This window comes from Abramis brama (assembly GCF_963993115.1).
Source record: "Abramis brama genome assembly, chromosome: 4".
NCBI classification, from domain to species: Eukaryota; Metazoa; Chordata; class Actinopteri; order Cypriniformes; family Leuciscidae; genus Abramis; species Abramis brama.
Genome location: NC_139966.1, coordinates 55280018 through 55301542, shown reverse-complemented (window position 1 = coordinate 55301542; position 21525 = coordinate 55280018). Strand labels below are relative to the sequence as shown.

The 21525-nt window shown below is 35.6% G+C and overlaps 1 protein-coding gene across 1 annotated transcript; it reads right to left on the bottom strand.

The window, feature by feature from the left end:
• Positions 1–1436: 1436 nt before the first annotated feature.
• Positions 1437–20297, bottom strand: LOC311080920 (B-cell receptor CD22-like). The gene is made up of 12 exons (XM_084111155.1): positions 20242–20297; positions 19713–19776; positions 19217–19585; positions 18043–18369; positions 17685–17951; positions 15680–15946; positions 13006–13272; positions 11832–12098; positions 8804–9115; positions 7155–7242; positions 6517–6580; positions 1437–6430 (listed from the first exon to the last, which is right to left on the bottom strand). The coding sequence occupies exons 2-12, from the start codon at positions 19759–19761 to the stop codon at positions 6113–6115; spliced, it is 2595 nt and encodes an 864-aa protein (XP_083967281.1). The 5' UTR covers positions 19762–19776; positions 20242–20297; the 3' UTR covers positions 1437–6112.
• Positions 20298–21525: the final 1228 nt, after the last annotated feature.

Below are 21525 nucleotides of genomic sequence, written 5' to 3'. Positions count from 1 at the left end.
GTATATTGAACGAGATTAATAGTGTAAGGCAATGTTCACAGATTTATGTTACAAGGTAAACAATACTTTTTCACCATTGATGCGAGGAAAAGTAACGCAAATTATACCAGAGGTCGTTCTGGCGTTATGCACAACCATGCTATGGTTAGACAAGCAACTATAAAACTTCGAATTTACGCAATCTTTCAAATCTGCCGGCAGTCGCGAGTAATCTCCCCCTCGCATTCGTCACGGTGTCACTGAGTGTAAAACGCGAAAGGCGAAGCTTGAATTTCCAGGTATGTCCCTATTTGGCGAATGTATTTTCAAGATGGAGGCGCAACATGGCTGCCGCCATTCGAGCGACTCGCTCGTATGTATTATAAATGGCAGATTTTACGCTTACGAGAATACTTTATTAGTTGGTGGAAGTAATTACACATGAATGAGCACATGTTTTTTGCTAAGAATCAACTTAAAAAGTTACACAGTGTGTCTTTAACTATGTATTTCACAACAACTTTTGAAACCCCATGCTGAATATGTTACCCTGTTCGTTCATGTTGTATTCTTTTCTAAGTTAACTTATTGCTGATTATCATTCATTTCAAATACACAGTCAGTTGAATTGGGTTTTAATACTATGATTGTATAAAAACAAAACAAAAAAATATTTTTTTATTTACTACTTTTGGGTGTTTTCTTGGTTATTGAGCCCACATAAAATCTTTGGTCCAGTAGAGAACCTGTGAATATACCCTTATTGTATTTGGGGTTGTTACAAGTATGTATGACTGTCAGTCTGTAGGTTTCAATAAACTGTTATTGATTCAACAACTGCCCTGTGATGGACTGGCCATTTGTCCAGGGTGTTGGGACAGGCTCCAACATCCCCGCATAGGACCCTACACACACAGGGCAAGCGCTTTGGAGGAGGGATGACGGGCATATGCATTAGACCAGATGATGCAGATTCAATCCTGAGCAGAAAATCATCCTAATATTACTTCCATACAGATGAAACAATGAAGTTCTTCACATAATAATTACTGGAACACTAGAGTAAAAGCTGACAAAGCCAAGATCACAAAAGCTAAAACAAAACAATGAATATAAAGGTTCTGTGGCTCAGAGGATAATTAGTTGTCTTTTATACGTGAAAAAAATGGTACAAATCCTAATAATGGAGTCTAATAAACATAAAAGTCTTATGCCCTCCTGTGGTGATTTGTGTGAATTACACTGTTGCAAATCGAGTCTAATAAACAAAAAAGTGTTTCACCCTCCGGTATGCTTAATGTGCAACTATGCAATTTTTTTCCAATAAACACTGGATGAAGCTGATTACAATTATAATCTTTTTTAAAAGAAAAAATAATAATACATTTTGAATAGAAAATGAATACACTGATGTATAATAAAAAACATTATAAAAATAATGTTTTAAAATGTAATGTTTTATCCCTCCAGAAGGTGCTCCTATTTTTAAAGGAGTATCTGTCTGAAAGTGTGACACCAGAAGAAGCTGACTGTGTTCTCGATCACAAATAATGTGCAACATAAACGACACACTGAGGTCAACTACGTTTCCCACTGCTGATCTGGTAAGAAAAGAAATGCTTGTTCAAACTCATGCTATTTTACAGAAATGAACTTCTGACTCCTATATTTTCTGTAAGATCTCTGACCAAAGGTCACAAAGGTCATTAGGTAATGCTTTAGAGTAAGTTTTCACTTGTTATTATCATTAGTAAACACGAACGAACGATGAACAATGCTTTGTTAATATTAGTTAATGTTAATTTCAACATTTACTAAACAAATTTTGCATTACCTAATGTTAACAAATGTGACCTTATTGTAAAGTCCCCCTGTGAAAATCAAGCTTTTAATATTGTCTATATGTCTATGTGGTGTTTTTAACCCTTTCATGCATGAATTATGATAACCTCAGTCAGGATTTTTTTCCTATGTGTTTTTTTTTGCTCTTAGGTCATGAAAAACAAGAATTGATTTTTATTTTATTTTTTTACAAATTTTTCAAAGAGATCTTCAGATGTCCACTTGAGTGGACAGCATGCGGTTATGGTTTAAACTTAAGATATACTGTATTAAATATAAGGCAACAATCAAACAGATAAAGTATGTGCATTTAACAAACTAATCAATACAATTATATCAAATCATGTGAAAACTATAAAATATATACAAAAAATATATATGCAAAAAATTGCAAAGTCTTCATACAGCTTCATACAAGTTGCACTTCGCGTATCTTTGATATCAGAACATGAGGATGTGATTCCATCAGAATTTTCTACAGTCTGTCAAGGTACAACTGTGGAAACCACTCAGATGCTCCCTCCAGTGCACCAGAGTATATGGAGATTTACCCTTATTAGCTGATAATTCTGATTATGTTCAAGATGGACATGCACATTTCTATCATAGCCCTCCTCTAAGAAAACCTAGTGATACGTTTTTTTCAATCTCATCTGAAATGATCAGTGTTGGGGGTAATGCATTACAAGTAACATGCATAACGCATTCAGATTACTTTTTTGATGTTACAAGTAAAGTAATGTGTTACAAGTAACATGCATTACCTAATCAGATTACTTTTTGATCTAACAAGTAATTAACTACAAGTAATGTGCATTACCTAATCAGATTACTTTTTGATGTTATGAGTAAAGAAACGCATTACAATAACGCACATTACATAATCAGATTACTTTTTGATGTTATGAGTAAGGAAATGCATTACAAGTAACATGCATTACGTAATCAGATTACTTTTTGATCTAACAAGTAAAGTAATGCATTACAAGTGTCATACATTATGTAATCACATGACTTTTTTCAATGTCAATGAAAATTACATTCTAATAATACAAGTACATTTATTTACAGTAAAAAAAGTCACTGCAGAATAAGTTTTTAAGTTTTAAATTTCAAAAACAATATTCACATTATAATTATGAATTGTAGCTGAAAAATAGCAATTGATGCATGACGTCCACTACAGTGGACATGTGATTAATCAGAGTTTTCTCTCAATCTAAAATCAAAACTTGGAATATTTTACTGTGATATGACTCATTAGATATTGCTTGATGCTGCAATATTTTTTTTACCTACAAGAGTCTCCTAGGATAGAAGGAATGGGTGGATATTCCGGAGCAACTTGGCATGTCTGATTGACCCTTGGCCATCTTGGTTTGGAGGGGGAAAAAATCGAAACACAAAGGCTTGCCACTTGGTTGCAATTTATAGGATGATGCACCAGGGTCCAATGAAGAGGCTGATGTGCAACTTTGCCATAAAAACTAGGGATGCACCGATTGGGAAATTCTGGGCCGATACCTATACCGATGTTTAACATAACAACTTGGCCAATGGCCGATGCCGATGCCGATGTTTTTTCTTTTTGTTATTTATTCCTTCTTTTGTGCCACGGAAACATACAAGTCTTTCGGCTCTTGATCACACTATCCTAGAATGAGCACAAATTCAATCAGACCAATTTATGAAACAAAAACAACCTTTAATGTCACTTTCTGGTTGACATTAGTTATAACCTTATTTATGACAAGTTCTTTTTCAGTGGTTATGAAGAGCAATTTGAGAGAGAAATTTGGTAATCATTGTCTGACCCAACAAAAAAACATTATAATATTCATTTTATTTTTCGTGTTCGCATTTATGAGGGAAAAAAAATGCGGCACTAAAAGACGTTTAAAACTTTCACAGAGACCTCAAACAGAACAGCTGCCTTTCTTTAAATTGAATTTCGTTTTGAATTAATTATATCTTAATTTTAATCAATGTATCATGAAAATAAAGAATTAAATAAATAAATAAGAATTAAATATAGCAGAATCACGACAGGCGCCGGCGAGTGAACTGGAGTTCGTCTCATAAATAAACCGAAACTCAGCGTATAATGCACATTCACATTCACAGCGTATTTAGACACATTTAGACGCATTCATAATCATTACTTTTACCGGTTCTTTGTGGCAAGCTTTATGCGTGCGGTCGTGCGCTTGAGTGCGGCTATATTACGTAAACGCTCATTATCCTGTAGGCTATATAAGTAATTAAATTAATATAAAGGGGCGATTTGTCCACGAATGACTTAAATGAACAACTAGCCTACTAGTCGACTAGAAAAAAACTTTTAGTCGGAAGCAGCCCTTATTCCACATATTTTTGAACCAGGCAACAGGACATCTGGGTTGAGCGAACGACCCTGCGGAATGAACGAGTGGAGCGGAATATTCAGAAATGCGCTCTCCACTCACGAGCTCTGATCAGAACAAACCCGAACCTCACTGTCTGCTGAACTTGCGCAGAAACATCAAAATATAACCAGCTTTTTAAAATGTTTTTTAAAACTACACTATTTTAGCACAAATTACGAGCTTATTGGCGATTTTTTTTATAATTATTGACAAAATTAGAATATAGTAAAAGTTTTTTTTGTTTTTTGTTTTTTTTATTTTTGAAAGTTTTGAGTGGGCCTGCTGAAAAGTGGGGCCGTGCCTGAGCTACAGGACATCGTCTTTCAAAACATAACCTGTGCGAAAGAGAGAAAAAAAAATGAATGCGTCATTGTACCCAGCACTTCTGAAAATGCACTTCCGAATGCGTCTCTGTCCCCAGCACATTTCAAACCAAACTGACGCCCATGTGACATCGGCGAATGTCATTTTTATTTCCCGATGGCCGATGGCAGTTAACGAGGCAAATATCGCCCGTTACCGATGTTCAGTGCATCCCTAATAAAAACCCGTGCAAATTCAAGAAAATGCTTTTTTAATAGCTGTCCACTGTAGTGACCACTATGCGTGAAAGGGTTAATATGCTTTGAGACAAACCATGTACAAATGCATTAGTCGACACTATTGCTGGGTATTTTCTCCTTAAAACTGCAGTGAACCAAAGACAGTCTCAAAAACACAGTTTGAATTCGCTGGTGTTTCTGACGTCACAAACTTGTAACCAATCAGGTCAATGAGTGGATCTCTGCTGTGAGTGAGTGGGGGCGGGGCTAATTTGCATATTCATAGAACCGCCTATACTAAATGAGTCAAGGGTGTAGAGTTATATTCAAACTATTTTAAGGCATTTTAAAGGAAAAAAAAAAAACGTTTAAATATGTAATTTTGGATGAGTTTTAAGGGATAAAATACAGGGGGACTTTAAGTGTTACAGATTATTTCAAGTAATTTGCCATAAAGTAGCTAATTTCTGTCCATCATAATGTTAGTTCATTCATGTACTATATGGATAGTTTGTAAAAGAAGATATTTTGAAGAACATTGGCAACCAAAAACATCATTGGACCCCATTAACACTATGGGAAAAAAAAACATTTTTCAAATTATCATCTTTTATGTTCAACAGAAGAAAGAAAGTCCTACAGGTTTGGAATGATAGAATTGCAATTTGTTGGTGAAAAATTGCTCTAAAAATCCATTTGTGGTGTTTGAGTTATGCATAAAGATTTTAAGGTTTTGGTTCATTCTAAAGGCTCGTTCACACCAATGATAACTATAAAATCATAACAATAATATCGTCCACAGTCACACCAACGAACAATATCGTTCTGTGTATTATAAGTGCGCTCTGCAGTTTTGTCGTCTACTGCTTTAAATGTTCGAGCTCTTTACAGCAGGACGGATTCTGATTGGCTGTCAATGTTTTTATCGTTCATCAGCTGGATTTTTTTTTTTTTTTAAGTCGTTTATCTTTCGTATCGTTGTGGTTTTCATTATAGTTATTGGTCTAAACAGGCCTTCACTGTTCAACAACATCTGCACTGACTAACGGTAAAATTGCATTCTGTCCGAGTTGGTACTATCATGTGACCTGTTGTCATGGTCATGTGACCTACAGCGTCAGCTGCGTCGCTTCACTACCATTCACAACTCCTCTCCCGGGGCCTAATTGGGATAATAAAGTGTTCATTGAATGCGCACTTGAGAAGTAGTAGGTCATCCTGGGTACGTTTTAGCCTAATGGTTTTTTTAATACTATGTTTTCGGACATGATGCTACTTTTTCACATACTGTAAAGCAGGGAAGTATTCGATTTTGGACAAAGTGCAACTGTTCCTTTTCTGTCTTTAAACAACCAAGCGACGGGTCATGTTTCCATAAATCGTGTCTTCTGATGACACATCCGGGATCTTCGCCCTACTATCTTGTGGACTTTGGTCTTCCTTGAGGTCAGTCGTAGATGCTGCGTCTCCTGTAGAATGATGACGGACCTCTGCATATTCCTCGGTCAGCGAGGAGGCGCCCCTGATCTCTCCTGACGCCGGCTCTGCGTTCGTGAAGTCGATGGTGGAATAATGAAGAGATTCTGGTGATCTTGGTGTAACGACTGACAGCATGTCTTTATTCCCGTAAACACACTCGCCGTCACCATGGGAATCCGTGGCCTGATGGAGCAGAAACACAGCAGAATCAGATGAAGGTCCGTTTGTGATGTCTTTGAAAATGAATAATGTGATTGTGTTTAACTCACTATTTGAGACAGTATGAGTCCAGATGTGTCGTCTTGTCTGGTTCTTGAAGGTTTGGGATTCCTTCTGAAAAATGTTTTTAGGCCATCAAAAAATAGATTAAATTTCTGATATAATATGCCAATCAGAATCACAAATCCTCCTTGTGATGAGGCTAGTAAAGTAAAAGTCTCATCAAATCAATGTGATCTAACTGTTTATTTGACTTCACACTGCAAAAAATGATGTTCTTCTGTATTTTTGTCTTGTTTTCCAGTATATGTATAGTATATGAACATTCTTAAATAAAGACACATTTACTTGAGAAGCAAAATGGGATATAAAAGTCTTGTTTTCTGAAAAATCGATCAAAATTAAGATTATGTTTAAAACAAGAACAAATATCTGCCAATGGGGTTAAAAAAGTGTATTTCTATGAACCCATTAGCATTTTTCTGTATCTTGATTTATGAACATTTAGCTATTTGTACTGGAAAACAAGACAAGCATATTTTGGAGTGAAACTTTTGAACACCAGAATAGCCGAAAAAATCTCTGTAATTATCTATAGTTTAGCCTCAGCTCATTATATATTGGACCAGTTCTGTGATAATCATGTTTTTTTGTCTTTCCTCAAATGACATTTGTCTGATGTACCCACCGTTCATTGTAGACTGCCATGATGCACAAGATCATCATCGCTGATGCGCCGACAGCAGCTCCGAGTAGCACAGACGGGTGATGGAAACCTGGAAAGCAGTGTTTTATTGCTCAGAGGTTGGTCTTTTATAGCTCAGGACTCTTAAATGAGATCATTTAAGTGTCTAAAATGTTTCTCAGAAGTGATAAAAATGAATGTGAAGAGCAGCTCAGATCATTTGATCATAGATTCGATTCAAGTTCATACTGAGATCTCTGATATTTGATTACAGACTTTAGTGTCTTGGCAAATATGAGCACATTTCTCTGGAGAAAAGTTTCCATTTGGTCTCCATTTGATATCATTGCTGCCTAGGAGAAATAATTCCCCTGTGGAAAAGAAGTACACTTCAGCATACTAAAAAAAAAGAAAAAAGTAAGAGAAAAATGTAATATTTAAGTGTGAACTGAAGGTAATGTTTTCAGACACATAATTGCATGTTATTTATAATTATAGGTTACATTTATATTCAATTCAATTAGCCAAACATAGAGTTCTTTTTTAATTTCTCAATTACTTCTATTGTCTTTGAAATATGGTGAAAGTGTAAAGCCAAATACTGATAAGCATGTATGTAAACTAAAATCAACTTTAATGTCATTTCTTTTGAAAATTGAGTAACTTTATTTTACACTGTCCGTGTTATATGTTACATATAGTTACTATAGTAATAACTATAAATTATGCATAATTACATGCAACTAACCCTAACCACACCCTAATCCTAAGTACATGTAGTTAATTATTATTACTAAGTACTTAAATGTATAATTACACTATAACACAGACACCTTAAAATAATGTTTAACCGAAAATTGTAGGTTATGAATATTTAAACATATTTAAATGTGTTTTTAATTACACATTTGTAATGAAGCTGCTTTTAATATATAATTATATTATATAATTATCTTTAAATGTAATATTGAATAACACACTAATTTTACAATTAAAATTATAATCGAGTACTTTGTGTGCTATTAATATGTTAGTCAACACATCAAAATAAGTCTACTTCTTTAAAGCACAGCAAAATGTATTAAAACAAAGATTTAAAATGTGCTTTAAAGTAAAACTTTTAATTTGGCATCATTACAAAGTGCACTTTTTAAAAGTGCATGAAAGTGTAATCTCTTTAAGTAAACTTGAAAAGCAAGAATAGATTTTTAATACACTTACAAAAAAAAAAAAAAACCTTAAATGGGAACTCTAGGGTTCTTGAATCAATTTTAGGTTCTAAGGAGAAATGTCTTAAATGATTGCGAAAATACATTTATTCTTTCATTTTTTTCTACTGATTAAGTATGTTTATGAGCTGTTTAATTAAAAAAAAAATGTAATTAAAATAAAAAAATTAATCAAAACAAATTTAGGACAACTAAATCCATAAAATCATCCCTAAAAGATTCTATATATGAAGCACCATACTGAAACTTTTCTTCTAAGAGTGTATACTTTTAAGATTTGAAGTACACTACAAGCGCACATTCAATTCAAATTAAGTGCACTTCTTTTTCAGAAGGGTTAAGATATTCCAGAGATCTCATTTGTGATCATTCTTGTTGATCAGATAAAGCTATTGTTGTGCGTGTCAGAGAAGCGAATCTCACCTCTGTCCCGATCTGTCTCTGTCCTGGGTGTCTGTGTGACGGGATGAAACCGTTGGCTGGCGCTGGCGGTGCCGAGAGTGTTTGCACTGAAACACTGAAGGACGTCCGTGTCTGTGAGAGACTGATTGATGGTCAGGATGCTCTTCGAGCTTGTGCTTCCTAAAGTTTCATTCCTGATGAACGTGTTTGTAGAGTTGGTGAGAACATTTCCAGATCGACGCCACTCTAGTTTAGGCGAGGGATTCCCATGAGCCTCACAGACACACGTGATTACGCTGCTTTTGTTGCAAGAGCTGGAGATTTTGGGCGCAACTGAAAGAGATAATAAGATCATAAACTGTAGTTTCTGTGTAGGATCTGAGCAAAATAAAACAGTTTGAGGACCTGTTTCACTTAAAAAAAACTGCTGAACATCTCACTAGGGCTTTTCACACTTGAAATATAGTTAACTCTGGGTCACACTAAAAACTAGGTTAACAGAATTCTTGGTTATCTTGCTTCACGTTTCACATTGGGGTTAACATTTATTCCTGAGTATTTATAAATACATTCCTAAACCATAAATGTTCTTATTTGCATATTTGCCATTCAGCCACATTGCACATCCTCATCGACTGAACTATCAAGTTTATACCGAATGGGGTTTCGGACTATAAAGGTAAGAATGATATGGTCTCTCTATGGTCCAATGAATGGTTATGGTATCCAATGCCCATGACTGTTCAAAGCATGTGCTTATGAGCCATGCGATTGGCTGTTTGTTGCTAAGCGTCTAGCCGTAACATTCTGACACAGATCATTTCACAATATTTCGCCAATAGCAGCGCTACTCCTGTTCCCGAGCAGGGTTTCATAACCCTGGGTTAAAAGCGGTGCTAAAGGCACTTCTAAATTACAAGTGTGAAACGTTCCTTTACCTTGGGTTAAAAGTGGTGTTTAAAACGATGATAACCCAGGGTTAAGTGCAGTGTGAAAAGCCTTACTGTGTACAAAAATGAATAAGATAATGACAAGAACTGAAGAAAACCCCCATACCTGAGAGCTTATAGTGTACTGAAGTAGAAAAGAGAAACAAGAAACGATTTCGAAGTTGCGGTTACTGTTAGTTCCTTTAAGTCTGCAACATGCCACTCTGGTGAAAATGCCATTATTGTGCTGACAAACTCTTTAAAGCTGCATTTACTCTGCCAGAGGCTTTGTCATCAGTGGCTGGTGGTGAGGGGGTTTTCCACTACTGCCTAGGAACGTTTGTGAATGATATTAACGGATGTTATTCTATGTTGTAGACAGCGAATCAGTTTTCTTTTGGAGCGAAAAGATTAAATATAAATTCATTTTAATAATAATTTATTTTATAAATTTATTTTCATAAAGTTAAACATTTTTTGTTTTGTTTAAAATTCTTGCATGATTCTGAATGGACAACTAATCAAAACATGTAATTTACTAAAGGTTCTGACAAAATGTTCATTGCTGTAGTCTATAAAGATTATTATTATTATTATTATTTTAATTTAAGTTGGGTTGAATGAATGATTCAACGACTCGCTCAAAGAATTCACTTGTTTCATTACTGGATGAATCAGCGTTTTTGAACAAAACTGTTGAATGAATGATTTAATGATGAATACATTTTTCACCCAGATCCCATGGGTGTTTGAATCGAGATTGTGATCGATTAACAATTAATCGTGCAGCTGTTGGAAACGCCTACATCCTGTTGCCAACGGTCAGTCTCTTGTGTTGCCCAAAATCGGCAGCTCTCCATTGAAATTAATGGTATCATGTCACTTATGCGCATAAGTGTTGTGGTCAGTGTAAACAGGGCTTTACTTTGTAATAAGTGTCAAAAATGAACATTCTGTCACTTACTGTATACACCAAACCTGTATGACTTTCTTTCATGCATGTAACACAAAAGTAGATATTTTGAAGAATTTTGAGAACCAAACAACATTGGACCCCATTGACTTCCCTTGTATGAACAAAAAAAAAATAGACAATATCTCTCTCAAAAAAGAAAGTAAGTCATACAGGTTTTGGATGACAAATGATAAATGACAGAATTAAAAATTTTGTGTAAACTACCCCTTTACTTCAAACTGTACACTTATAATACAAGCAATATACATGCCGCTCTGCTTTGAGTCTTTGCATGTATTACTATGTAAAGTGTGATTCTGGTACTTCTTTTTTTACACATCTTTTAACAGAAGTACAATTTTAGAGATGTGCAAATGTTTGTACTGGTATAATGAACTTTTTTTTTTCTCCATGTTCTGTACCGTGAAGTCTTGTATTACTCATCTAATCATATTTTCGCATTACTTTAACATACAGCAATTGACTTGATATTCAAGGAATTTTAGAGAACTTGAGATGTCAGTTACCTTTTTCTCTTACATTTAATCACATTGCATTAGTATTATAAAAAAGGCTGTTGACAGCTTCATGCAGTTTCACTTGCTTCAGTGCAGTTTCACAAAGGTTTCATATTGAAACGTTGCATTTCAAAACTTGACCATGTTGCTCTGTAGGGGAACCAAATCTCCTGTGATCTTTCCATATACATTTTCTGTATATGAAGAAAACACCCACGCAAAAGTGTTGCACACATTTAACAGCATTTCTAGCATGCAACTGAACTGCAACTTACTGTATTGTTGGTCACCGTCAGCCTGTCATAAGTTTTTTTTTTACGAATGTCAGTATGCATCCTTCATATAAGATATTAAACCACTGTGTAGTTTATTTGATCAAATAGTCTTTACCGTAAGCTATACATCAAATTGAAGTCATTTAAACATGGTTTTGTGGTTTTTGCAACTCTTGAATAGTGTCTTTTCAGTGCTGAAAGTCATATTATGACATATTAAGGTGACTAAAATTCACCTTTTTAATCTCAATACATGTTTATTTTCACCATAAACATTGCACTTTGCATCCAAATGCAATGTTATGCTTTTGCTTTAAGGGATCAGATTAAATAAGTGAATATAACAGTGCAGTAATTTTTCTTTGTACTCACACTGAGCATCCAGTTCAATTGTTGCGTTGTGTTGGCCATGCTGGTTTTGAGCTGTACAGCGATACCGTGTGGAGTGTGTAGGGTTAGACACAACGTAGGTATGATTAAATCCGGTCTGGAGGAGCTCAAACTGAGAGCCGGTCTCCTTGTACCAGGTGAAGTTGAGCACCGCTGGTTTTGCATCAGTGCTGCAGGTCAGAGTCACTGGACGGCCCTCCATCATAGAGCCGGAGGGAAAGAATGACAGCGATGTGTTTTTTGGGGCATCTGAGGAAAAAAGATGTGTAGTGTAGCAGTTCAAGATCTGGGTTAGTAACTGAATAGCTGTATGTTTAAACCTTGTTATTTTACAAGTTTCAGATGTAGGCAGTATGTTGAAGCATGTGTGCAAACATCTAGATGAACACAATACAAAATAACCGACAAAACACCATGTGTCTGTATTTCACCTATTACGTTGTTCGCTTTACACTAGCTGTGTAATGGTTTTAATTAGCTACTGTGCTAAAGCAAACAAAACACAGACTATATGATGAGAATTTGTAGTAAACATTATAGGACTATTTTTCATTTGTCGACTGGACAGTGTGTTAGTCTGAACTGAGAACAGCTGCACTGTGAGCAACTGAAGCACATCTGGGAATAAATCAAAACCCACTGACACTGAACATAAATTTGCAGTTCAGTGATGTTCACAGAAAAAAGTCAGTATCTACAGACAGGCCTCATTACTTGGATCTTTAATGTTAGGGTTTGCACATTAAAATCCTAATCAAAATAACATTTTCTTTTTTTTGTTGCATTGAGTATATTATGAGAAATCAATTAATTCAGTCCTCTCGAATGTGAGTAACTGATTGATAATAGCGATTGCCAAGCATTCACAATGGACGTCCAGCAGAATTCAGGCTGTCACAGTAGATAGCATTATGACTATCTTCCACATTTGTAAAATAATAGTAAAGACATTTACTGCAAGTATTTGCAGTAAAAGTGAAGGTTTTTAAATGTGTTAAAAATATGAAATATATTTAAAATATATGCATTAAAATATAATGTATATATTTAATTTAATTGTTTTTTTATTTATTTATTTTTTAGCTTTTAAGTCTGAAATCTGAAGTCTGATATAGTAATGACTGTGAGTAAATTAGAAGAGACTCTTGATACTCACACTGGACGTCCAGCATCACTGATGCGTTCTGAGCGCCGTGTTCGTTCTGAGCTGTACAGACGTATCGTCCGCTGTGTGTCGGGTCGGTGTTGCTGATGGTCAGGTTCTGTCCGCTCTGCACTGGTTTCAGTGGTTCTTCAGTGTCTCTGTACCAGGTGTAGTTGAGCACCGGTGGGTTTGCATCACTGCTGCAGCTCAGAGTCACTGAACGGCCCTCCAGAACAAAACCAGATGCACTTACATGCGCAGATGTGTTTTTAGGAGCATCTAATGGAGAAGAAAAAAATGTAGGCCATCAAAAAATGTTTTTTAATATAATTGTAAAGTCATTAATGCGATGAAATAAGACTAATGGAATTAGTGACAAATAAAAAGGCTTTTCAAAGGGGTGGTTGATTATGATTTCACTTTTCTAAGTTTAGTTAGTGTGTAATGTTGCTGTTTGAGCATAAACAACCTCTGCAAAGTTACAACACACAAAGTTCAAAGCAAAGGGAGATATTTGCTTTTAAAGAAATTGTTTTTTAAAGACTACAACAGACGGCTGGTAGAGACTACACAACATTCCTCCCGGATTAGTGACATCAGTAACCCTAAAATTTACATAAACCCCGCCCCGGAACACGTTTTATAGATTATCAAGACAGAATATGCTAATCAGTGACTAGAAGAACTACACATAAGCTACATAAATTCATCAACTAACCATTCAGAAATGTCCTTTTGCATTCTACATGTTGTCACTTCTTCTTGAGTCTCTCCATCATTGTCTGAATCCAGTTTGAACTAGTGATGGGTCGTTCGCGAATGAGCCGGATCTAAGAGCCGGCTCTTGTAGGTGAACGACGGGAGCCGGCTCGCATATCTGAAGAGCCGACTCTATTTTTAAAAATATAGCCTATAGAAATTAAATCATTATGTAGGCTAATAATGAAATAATGAATGATTTTAAATGCATTTAAAATAATTGACTAATTCAAAAACCAACAAAAACATAATTATATAGGCCTAAAGGCGCACACACATTTGTTTCGACTGTCTGATCAGCCTCACATTCTGTTCCTGTCAATACACGCGATGTCAACCAATTAAACTGCATGAGGGAGGGCCGAGCAAACTCACACACACACACACACACACACACACACTAGAGATGCGGATAAACCACGGATCAGGCGGATGACGTGACGAAAAATAATATTTTAATTAAATTCGGGCGGGTGGCGGTTGAACCAATCAAATGAAAAAAGTTTGCCACTAAGCAAACCTGCAAGCTATGCCCAGCTGTCAGTACTATTGGAGGAGGCCTAAACGTATCTTAGATGAGACCGTCTGTGTTATTTTGTTATTTTGTTTCGATATTAATTATATTTTAAAACAGCCAATCGTAGCCTACTACCACTGTGGAATATGCATTTAAAAGAGAGACAAATTATGGTCTGATATGACTCAGAAATGACATCGGGCAATTGCAGCGCAAGATGTTCAGAAGAACGCAAGAGCTAAACTTCTACACGCTCAATAATATCCACATTAAAAAGTAAAAAAAAGAAGGTAAGAAAAATAGTCAGTCATAACTTTGACCATTAATTAGATGTGCAAGGCAAGCAGGCTAGTTTTTGGGTTGTTATGGACAATTAAAAATGTGAATATTCATGTTGCACAGTTGTGTGGTGGACTTTCAGCGAGTTAAAACATATATTTTTTAAAGAGCCGTTTGTGAGTCAAAAAGAGCCGGCTCTTTTCAGTGAGCCGAGTCAAATGAGCCGGCTCACGAAAAAGAGCCGGAATGCCCATCACTAGTTTGAACATAAAAGGCTAAAAGTTTTTGAAATTTTCAGTGCATGTCTGTGTGAGTGCAAGCTGTTGAAGCTCCGCCCCCTGTGCCGGGAGCAGTAGCTCATTTGCATTTAAAGGAACAGGCACAAAACTGTGCATTTTTGCTAGCCCTCAAAATTGGACAATTTTAACATGTTATATAAAAATGTCTGTGGGGTATTTTGAGCTAAAACTTCACATACACACTCTGGGGACATCAGAGATTTTTTTTTACATCTTGTGAAAAGGGCATTATACCACCCCTTTAAATAGGTCATGTAAAATGGTCCGCTGTCAGCAGGTTAAATGACTACAAAGTCATGTTTATTATATTTGCATTTAGTTCTTGTCGTTCACTGTACATTTACAGTAAAGGTTGAAAAAGCTGTTTAAGCGAAGATCATTTATATTAACGGTTGATAATGCTACTCTGTGCAAAACAACTGACCTTAAATATTTGGAATAAAAGTAAATAACTGAAGGTTTTATATATTATGTTAATAACATTATTTATTATTGTATTTTATGCATTAAATACTTTTATTGTTGACATTTACATAAAAATGTATGTATGTAAAAAAAATGTGATATAAAACCTTCACTGTATCTTTACTTTCAAATATTTAAAGTGAAGTTTTTATATTTAAAAATATATATAAAATAATTTGAATATAATTTGTATAATTTATATTTTGTGTATTTATTTACACTATTCCTTTCTCTCTTTCTCTGCATTAAAAAATAAATTATATGTAATATTTTATACTTGTAGTATATATGTGTGTATAAAGTCTGAAATCTGAAGTCTGATAAAGTAATGACTGTGAGTAAATTAGATGAGCCTCTTGATACTCACACTGGATGTCCAGCATCACTGATGCGTTCTGAGCGCCGTGTTCGTTCTGAGCTGTACAGACGTATCGTCCGCTGTGTGTCGGGTCGGTGTTGCTGATGGTCAGGTTCTGTCCGCTCTGCACTGGTTTCAGTGGTTCTTCAGTGTCTCTGTACCAGGTGTAGTTGAGCACCGGTGGGTTTGCATCACTGCTGCAGCTCAGAGTCACTGAACGGCCCTCCAGAACAAAACCAGATGCACTTACATGCGCAGATGTGTTTTTAGGAGCATCTAATGGAGAAGAAAAAAATTTAGGCAATCAAAAAATTATTTTTAATAATTGTAAAGTCAATAATGCGATGAAATAAGACTAATGTAAGTATGGGAAGGAATTAGTGACAAATAAAAATGCTTTTCAAAGGGGTGGTTGATTATGATTTCACTTTTCTAACTTTAGTTAGTGTGTAATGTTGCTGTTTGAGCATAAACAACATCTGCAAAGTGACAATGCTCAAAGTTCAGTTGCTTTTTAAGGACTACAACAAACGTCTGGTAGGGACTACTCAACCCCGCCCCCGAAACACGATTCATAGATTATCAAGACAGAATATGCTAATCAATGACTAGAAGATAACTACACATACCGTAAAACTTCAAATAATTGCCCGGGCTTTTATTTTCCCAAATCGCCGAACTGCACCGGTTTGTATTTGAGACAGGCGTCTATTTGAGACAGGCCTTTAATTTAGTGTTGAGACTTCACCCTGTGCTGCAATATTCATTTATTTTTACATTCATTTACAGAAATCAGCTGGTTGAATGAAAATTGCTTATGTTATCGGATTTTCAGGTGATATTCTCAATTCATTCAGTTAACGGACGCTCTGAGGTAAAGTGAATTCAGACTGCAGACTAAGCAACGATTGTATTTAATTGTACAGTTCAATCATAACATAGTACAGACATGATCTTAATTCCATAATGTCCTTAAACACAACAATATTGCTTGCCATTAACTGACAAAGTGCGCGTCCGGTGTGCGATACCTCGAGTTGTCATAGACGCGATGCGACGCGGCGCTTCTCGTCCGGTGTGCGAAACCTTGAGTTGTCATAGACGCGACACGGCGCTAACACTCTCTGCCTGCCTTGCTTGCGCTAACAGCTCTGCCCAGATGCGCAGGGCTCTCTTGTGTGCGCAATCTGCTCCATAGAACTGGCTTAAACAGACGATCTGACGGGTTTTAGAAGATTAAATACAACCCGAAACTAAAAAACAGACCAGGCCTCTATTTGAGACCGGCCTTTATTTATCCAAACCTGTAGCCACACCAGGCGTGTAAAAGAGACAGGCGTCTATTTGGGACTCGGGTATTATTTGAAGTTTTACGGTAAGCTACATAAATTCATCAACTAAACATTCAGAAATGTCCTGTTGCATTCTACATGTTGTCACTTCTTCTTGAGTCTCTCCATCATTGTCTGAAAAAAAATTGACAATTTTAACATGTTATATAAAAATGTCTGTGGGGTATTTTGAGCTAAAACTTCACATACACATTCTGGGGACATCAGAGACTTATTTTTACATCTTGTAAAAAGGGCATTATACCACCCCTTTAAATCGTACACATTTTCTCATCCATGTAAAAGGGTCCGCTGTCAGCAGGTTAAAGGACTACAAAGTCATGTTTATTATATTTGCATTTAGTTCTTGTCATCCACAGTACATTTACAAGCCTAGTAAAGGTTGAAAAAACTGTTTAAGTGAAGATCATTTATAGTAGCGGTTGTTTTTATAGTTTATAGTTTTTATATTTAAAAATATATATAAAATAATTGTAATATAATATGTATAATTTATATTTTGTGTATTTATTTACACTATTCCTCTCTCTCTTTCTCTGCATATAAAATAAATGATATGCAATATTTTATACTTCTAGTATATATGTGTGTATAAAGTCTGAAATCTGAAGTCTGATAAAGTAATGACTGTGAGTAAATTAGAAGAGCCTCTTGATACTCACACTGGATGTCCAGCATCACTGATGCGTTCTGAGCGCCGTGTTCGTTCTGAGCTGTACAGACGTATCGTCCGCTGTGTGTCGGGTCGGTGTTGCTGATGGTCAGGTTCTGTCCGCTCTGCACTGGTTTCAGTGGTTCTTCAGTGTCTCTGTACCAGGTGTAGTTGAGCACCGGTGGGTTTGCATCACTGCTGCAGCTCAGAGTCACTGAACGGCCCTCCAGAACAAAACCAGATGCACTTACATGCGCAGATGTGTTTTTAGGAGCATCTAATGGAGAAGAAAAACATTCAGGCAATTATGTTATGATTTACAGCTCTAGATGATCAGACAGTATTGATTGAAATAATCCCTGTCTTACACTGAACACGTAGCATAGGGGACTTTTTGTGTTTTGTGATCTGCTCCTGAAGCTGGTGTGTTACAGTGCAGGTGAAATTGGCTAAATGATGACGGTGAGTTACAGTGAAGATCAGATCAGAGATGAGCTCAGTTTGCTCCTGACGCTGCTGTTGTGTGACGCTCTCGTTGAGGAGGTGTTCAGGAGACGAGCTCCATGTGAGATTTGCTGGACGAGAGGAACAGAAGATCTTAGTCGAGCAGCGCAGATTCACAGAGCTTCCCTCCGTCACCTCCGTCACCTTCTGCTGATCCTTAAACAGACTCACTGTGGGTTTGGGTGGAGACTCTACAACACATAGAGATGCAGTCAAACATTACAGGATTATCATATCCAATAATGAAGGCACATATTGTACATTAGTAGATTTATTTTTCAATGCAACTCATTTTGCAACTTATTTGCAAAACTCATTTTGTATTTGGGACTTAAGCTTGGAATTTTGTGAATGTACGAGACTTCCGATTCAGACATTATGCCGCTATAGACATTATGCACAAGAGAAACAAGCGTGCAGACATCTTTAGAATTTTGTGTTTTTGCTGTAGCTCTGTATATTTCTGTGGCAGCGCTGTTGAAGAGTAGCTGGTAAAGTGGATTTACTTATTGTAGAGTTAATGAAAGTTATCATGAGCATTGTAATGTCTGTAATGTCATGAAAAATCCCTGTAGACCTGGAAGATTTTAAAACGAGCGGTTCATTCATAAATCCATAAGATCTTACATGCTGTGGAAATACAAACCAGAAGACAGAACACAACAAGCACATTGCTGAAACTGGGCGGGGCTACATAAGGTCTACTGGTAAATAATAACTAATAACAAAGTGCAGTTATTGATGAAACTACTGTGTTTTATGACTATGATATGAATATGATATAAGAAATGAAAATAATGTGATAATTATCAGTTTGCAATATAAAGCTGCATAATGGACTGTTTTGTACAGGCAAATAAATTTTACGCACAATTACGTTACAGAATATTAATTCAGCAAAGGAATAATAACAAATGGCCACACTGCACTTACATTAAGATAGATAGATAGATAGATAGATAGATAGATAGATAGATAGATAGATAGATAGATAGATAGATAGATAGATAGATGCAGCATGAACAATATGACACTCACCTATGATGCCAATTTCAACTTGGGAGTATTTCTTACTTTTTACGTAGCTAAATTTTAATTTATCTTTGCCTTCAATTCTGAAGAAATATGACCCATTATCACTCTGATGGACATTATTGAAGCGGGTGGTGCAGTTTTTCTCTGTAGGAGTGCCAAATATTTGTCCTTTTATCGATGCAGTGTCGGGGCTACTGGAGTCAAACACTACAGTGGGAGAGTCTCCGTCTTTATTCCATATTCTCTTTACATCTTCAGTGAGTTCTGTTACATATTCATCATTAATATCAAATGTGCAGGGTATGAAAACACAGGATCCTTGTAGAGCTTCTACTCTCTCCGGCAGACTGATACTAAAGCCACAAAAAACTCCTAAAACACACAGACAAGAGGAACTGATCACACAGAGTTTACATGCAGAATAAACTGCTGCACTTATTCATATGGAAATGCTTTCAGAATATTAATTCAGCAGAGGAATAATCTATAAGAATGAAACCTTGTATCAGACATCCAGTGAGGAGGAACGTCACAGATATTTCCATCATTTACATTCACTCCACCTTACAACAGAAAATACAAACACAATCATATACACTCTTAAAATAAATTATTAAAAGATTCTTCATATTAAGAAAAAATGTTTATTTTAAGAAGTGTTCACTAAAAGTTTCCATTAATTGTTCTTCTAGGGAATCGCTGTGAAAAAACACTCTTTTGGAATCTTTATTTTTAAGAATGTATAAACTTAACAACAGTTATTTCCTTTTTAAACTTGTATATGAATTTTTAGCTGTTGGTGTAAACATTATTTTCTAAATCCAAAAACAATTTTTCATGAGTGAGATAAATGTCATGAGAAAAAATACAGGCTACTGAATCAAAACTCTAAATCACAGAAAAATCTTAAATAAATTTTTAGAAAGATTAAAAACAGTTTCATCTTGGACATGTTTACAACCTGAGTGTCAAAAGACTGAAAATCTCCAAACGACAGAAGTTTTAGTGTGTTGTGTGTAATGACTTACCGGAGAAGAGTGAAAGAGCGACTGTGACTCTTCTGCACTGGATAGAGGGAGATCTGTGTGTGAAAACAACACGTCTTTACTTCTATTAGAGTTTTACCACTTCCCCTTTCAGTCCGAACTAAATAACTATAGCCTGACTGAGTAATATATGCTAATCAGTATGAAGCTTATTGAATAATATTCAAAAAATCATTTCTTTATATTTACTTGAAACATCTTGTGAGATCCAGTAACGCTTAATAATTACTAAATATTATTCAGGAATAAGTGTTGATTCACATTTAAAACGCAATCTGTTAAGGAAACATTAACATTTCATTTCTTCACGTTTCTTACTTTTTAAGGTTGGCTATTATAGTATTACAGTAAGAAACATGGGAAATTCAGGACTAAATAGCTTGCAGATTCTTTCTTACCCAAGATACTGAGTGAAACCGAAAGCAGAACAGATTTCAGCAAATACTGCTGTTTTGTCTCGTGTTTGTTTCTCTAATTCTGACACCGATGATCAAATGTAAGGAAGCTTGTTTCCAATTCCACCAATAAAAAAATAATTACTCTCAGTGTCACTTTCATCAAAAATTAGTCATTAAGAACCTTAAAAATAAAATAAGATTTAATAAATATTTTATTTTGCCTATATTAACAATGGTCTTGATGGGGGGAGTCAATTATGCTTTTCTACAGTCAGTAATAAAACAACAAATGACCAAATTACAAACAGTAGCACAAATAAATGCAATCAGGGCAGGACTGAGGGGTCTGGGGCCTCTGGGCTTGAGTTTATGTCGGGGCCTCAAATGACCTCAACTAAGAACATCATTTTGAAGTAGCACAAAATACACAAACATAAAATATGCTTCGAGGTTTCTAGAACAATTAATATGCAACATGCCTAGCCTAGTCAAAGTTTATAGGTAACATTAAATAGTCATTATAATACAATAAAATACAGGCTGTGCTCTCTCAGTTGAGAGATCAAAACCCTGAAATAACACTGAGCAATAAAGCTAGCATCTGTGTCCTTTTATGTCAGATTATTTCATTTTAATCAGTAAATTCGGTCAGAATAAAAAAGACACTGTATGACTATCAATCAAATGAGATCAAATCAACAAAATACATCTTTGGATTTAATGCAGCTCAGACATAGCATGAATTGATTTAAAGGGGTCATGAACTGGCTTTTTAAATTTTTTTATATTGTTGCCTGAGGTCAACTTATGACGTTCGCTTGGTTTTTACATTCAAAAACATCGAAATGAATAAGTAATAGGCTATTTT

Bases quoted from the DNA above. Each gene is read 5' to 3' on its own strand.
- LOC311080920 (XM_084111155.1), bottom strand. From the start codon at position 19,761: ATGATGGAAATATCTGTGACGTTCCTCCTCACTGGATGTCTGATACAA. The intron at 18,370-19,216 runs GTGAGTGTCATA...TATGTGTTGTAG, and splicing joins AGTTGAAATTGGCATCATAG to AGTCTCCACCCAAACCCACA. The intron at 17,952-18,042 runs GTAAGACAGGGA...CTTCTCCATTAG, and splicing joins CCCTATGCTACGTGTTCAGT to ATGCTCCTAAAAACACATCT.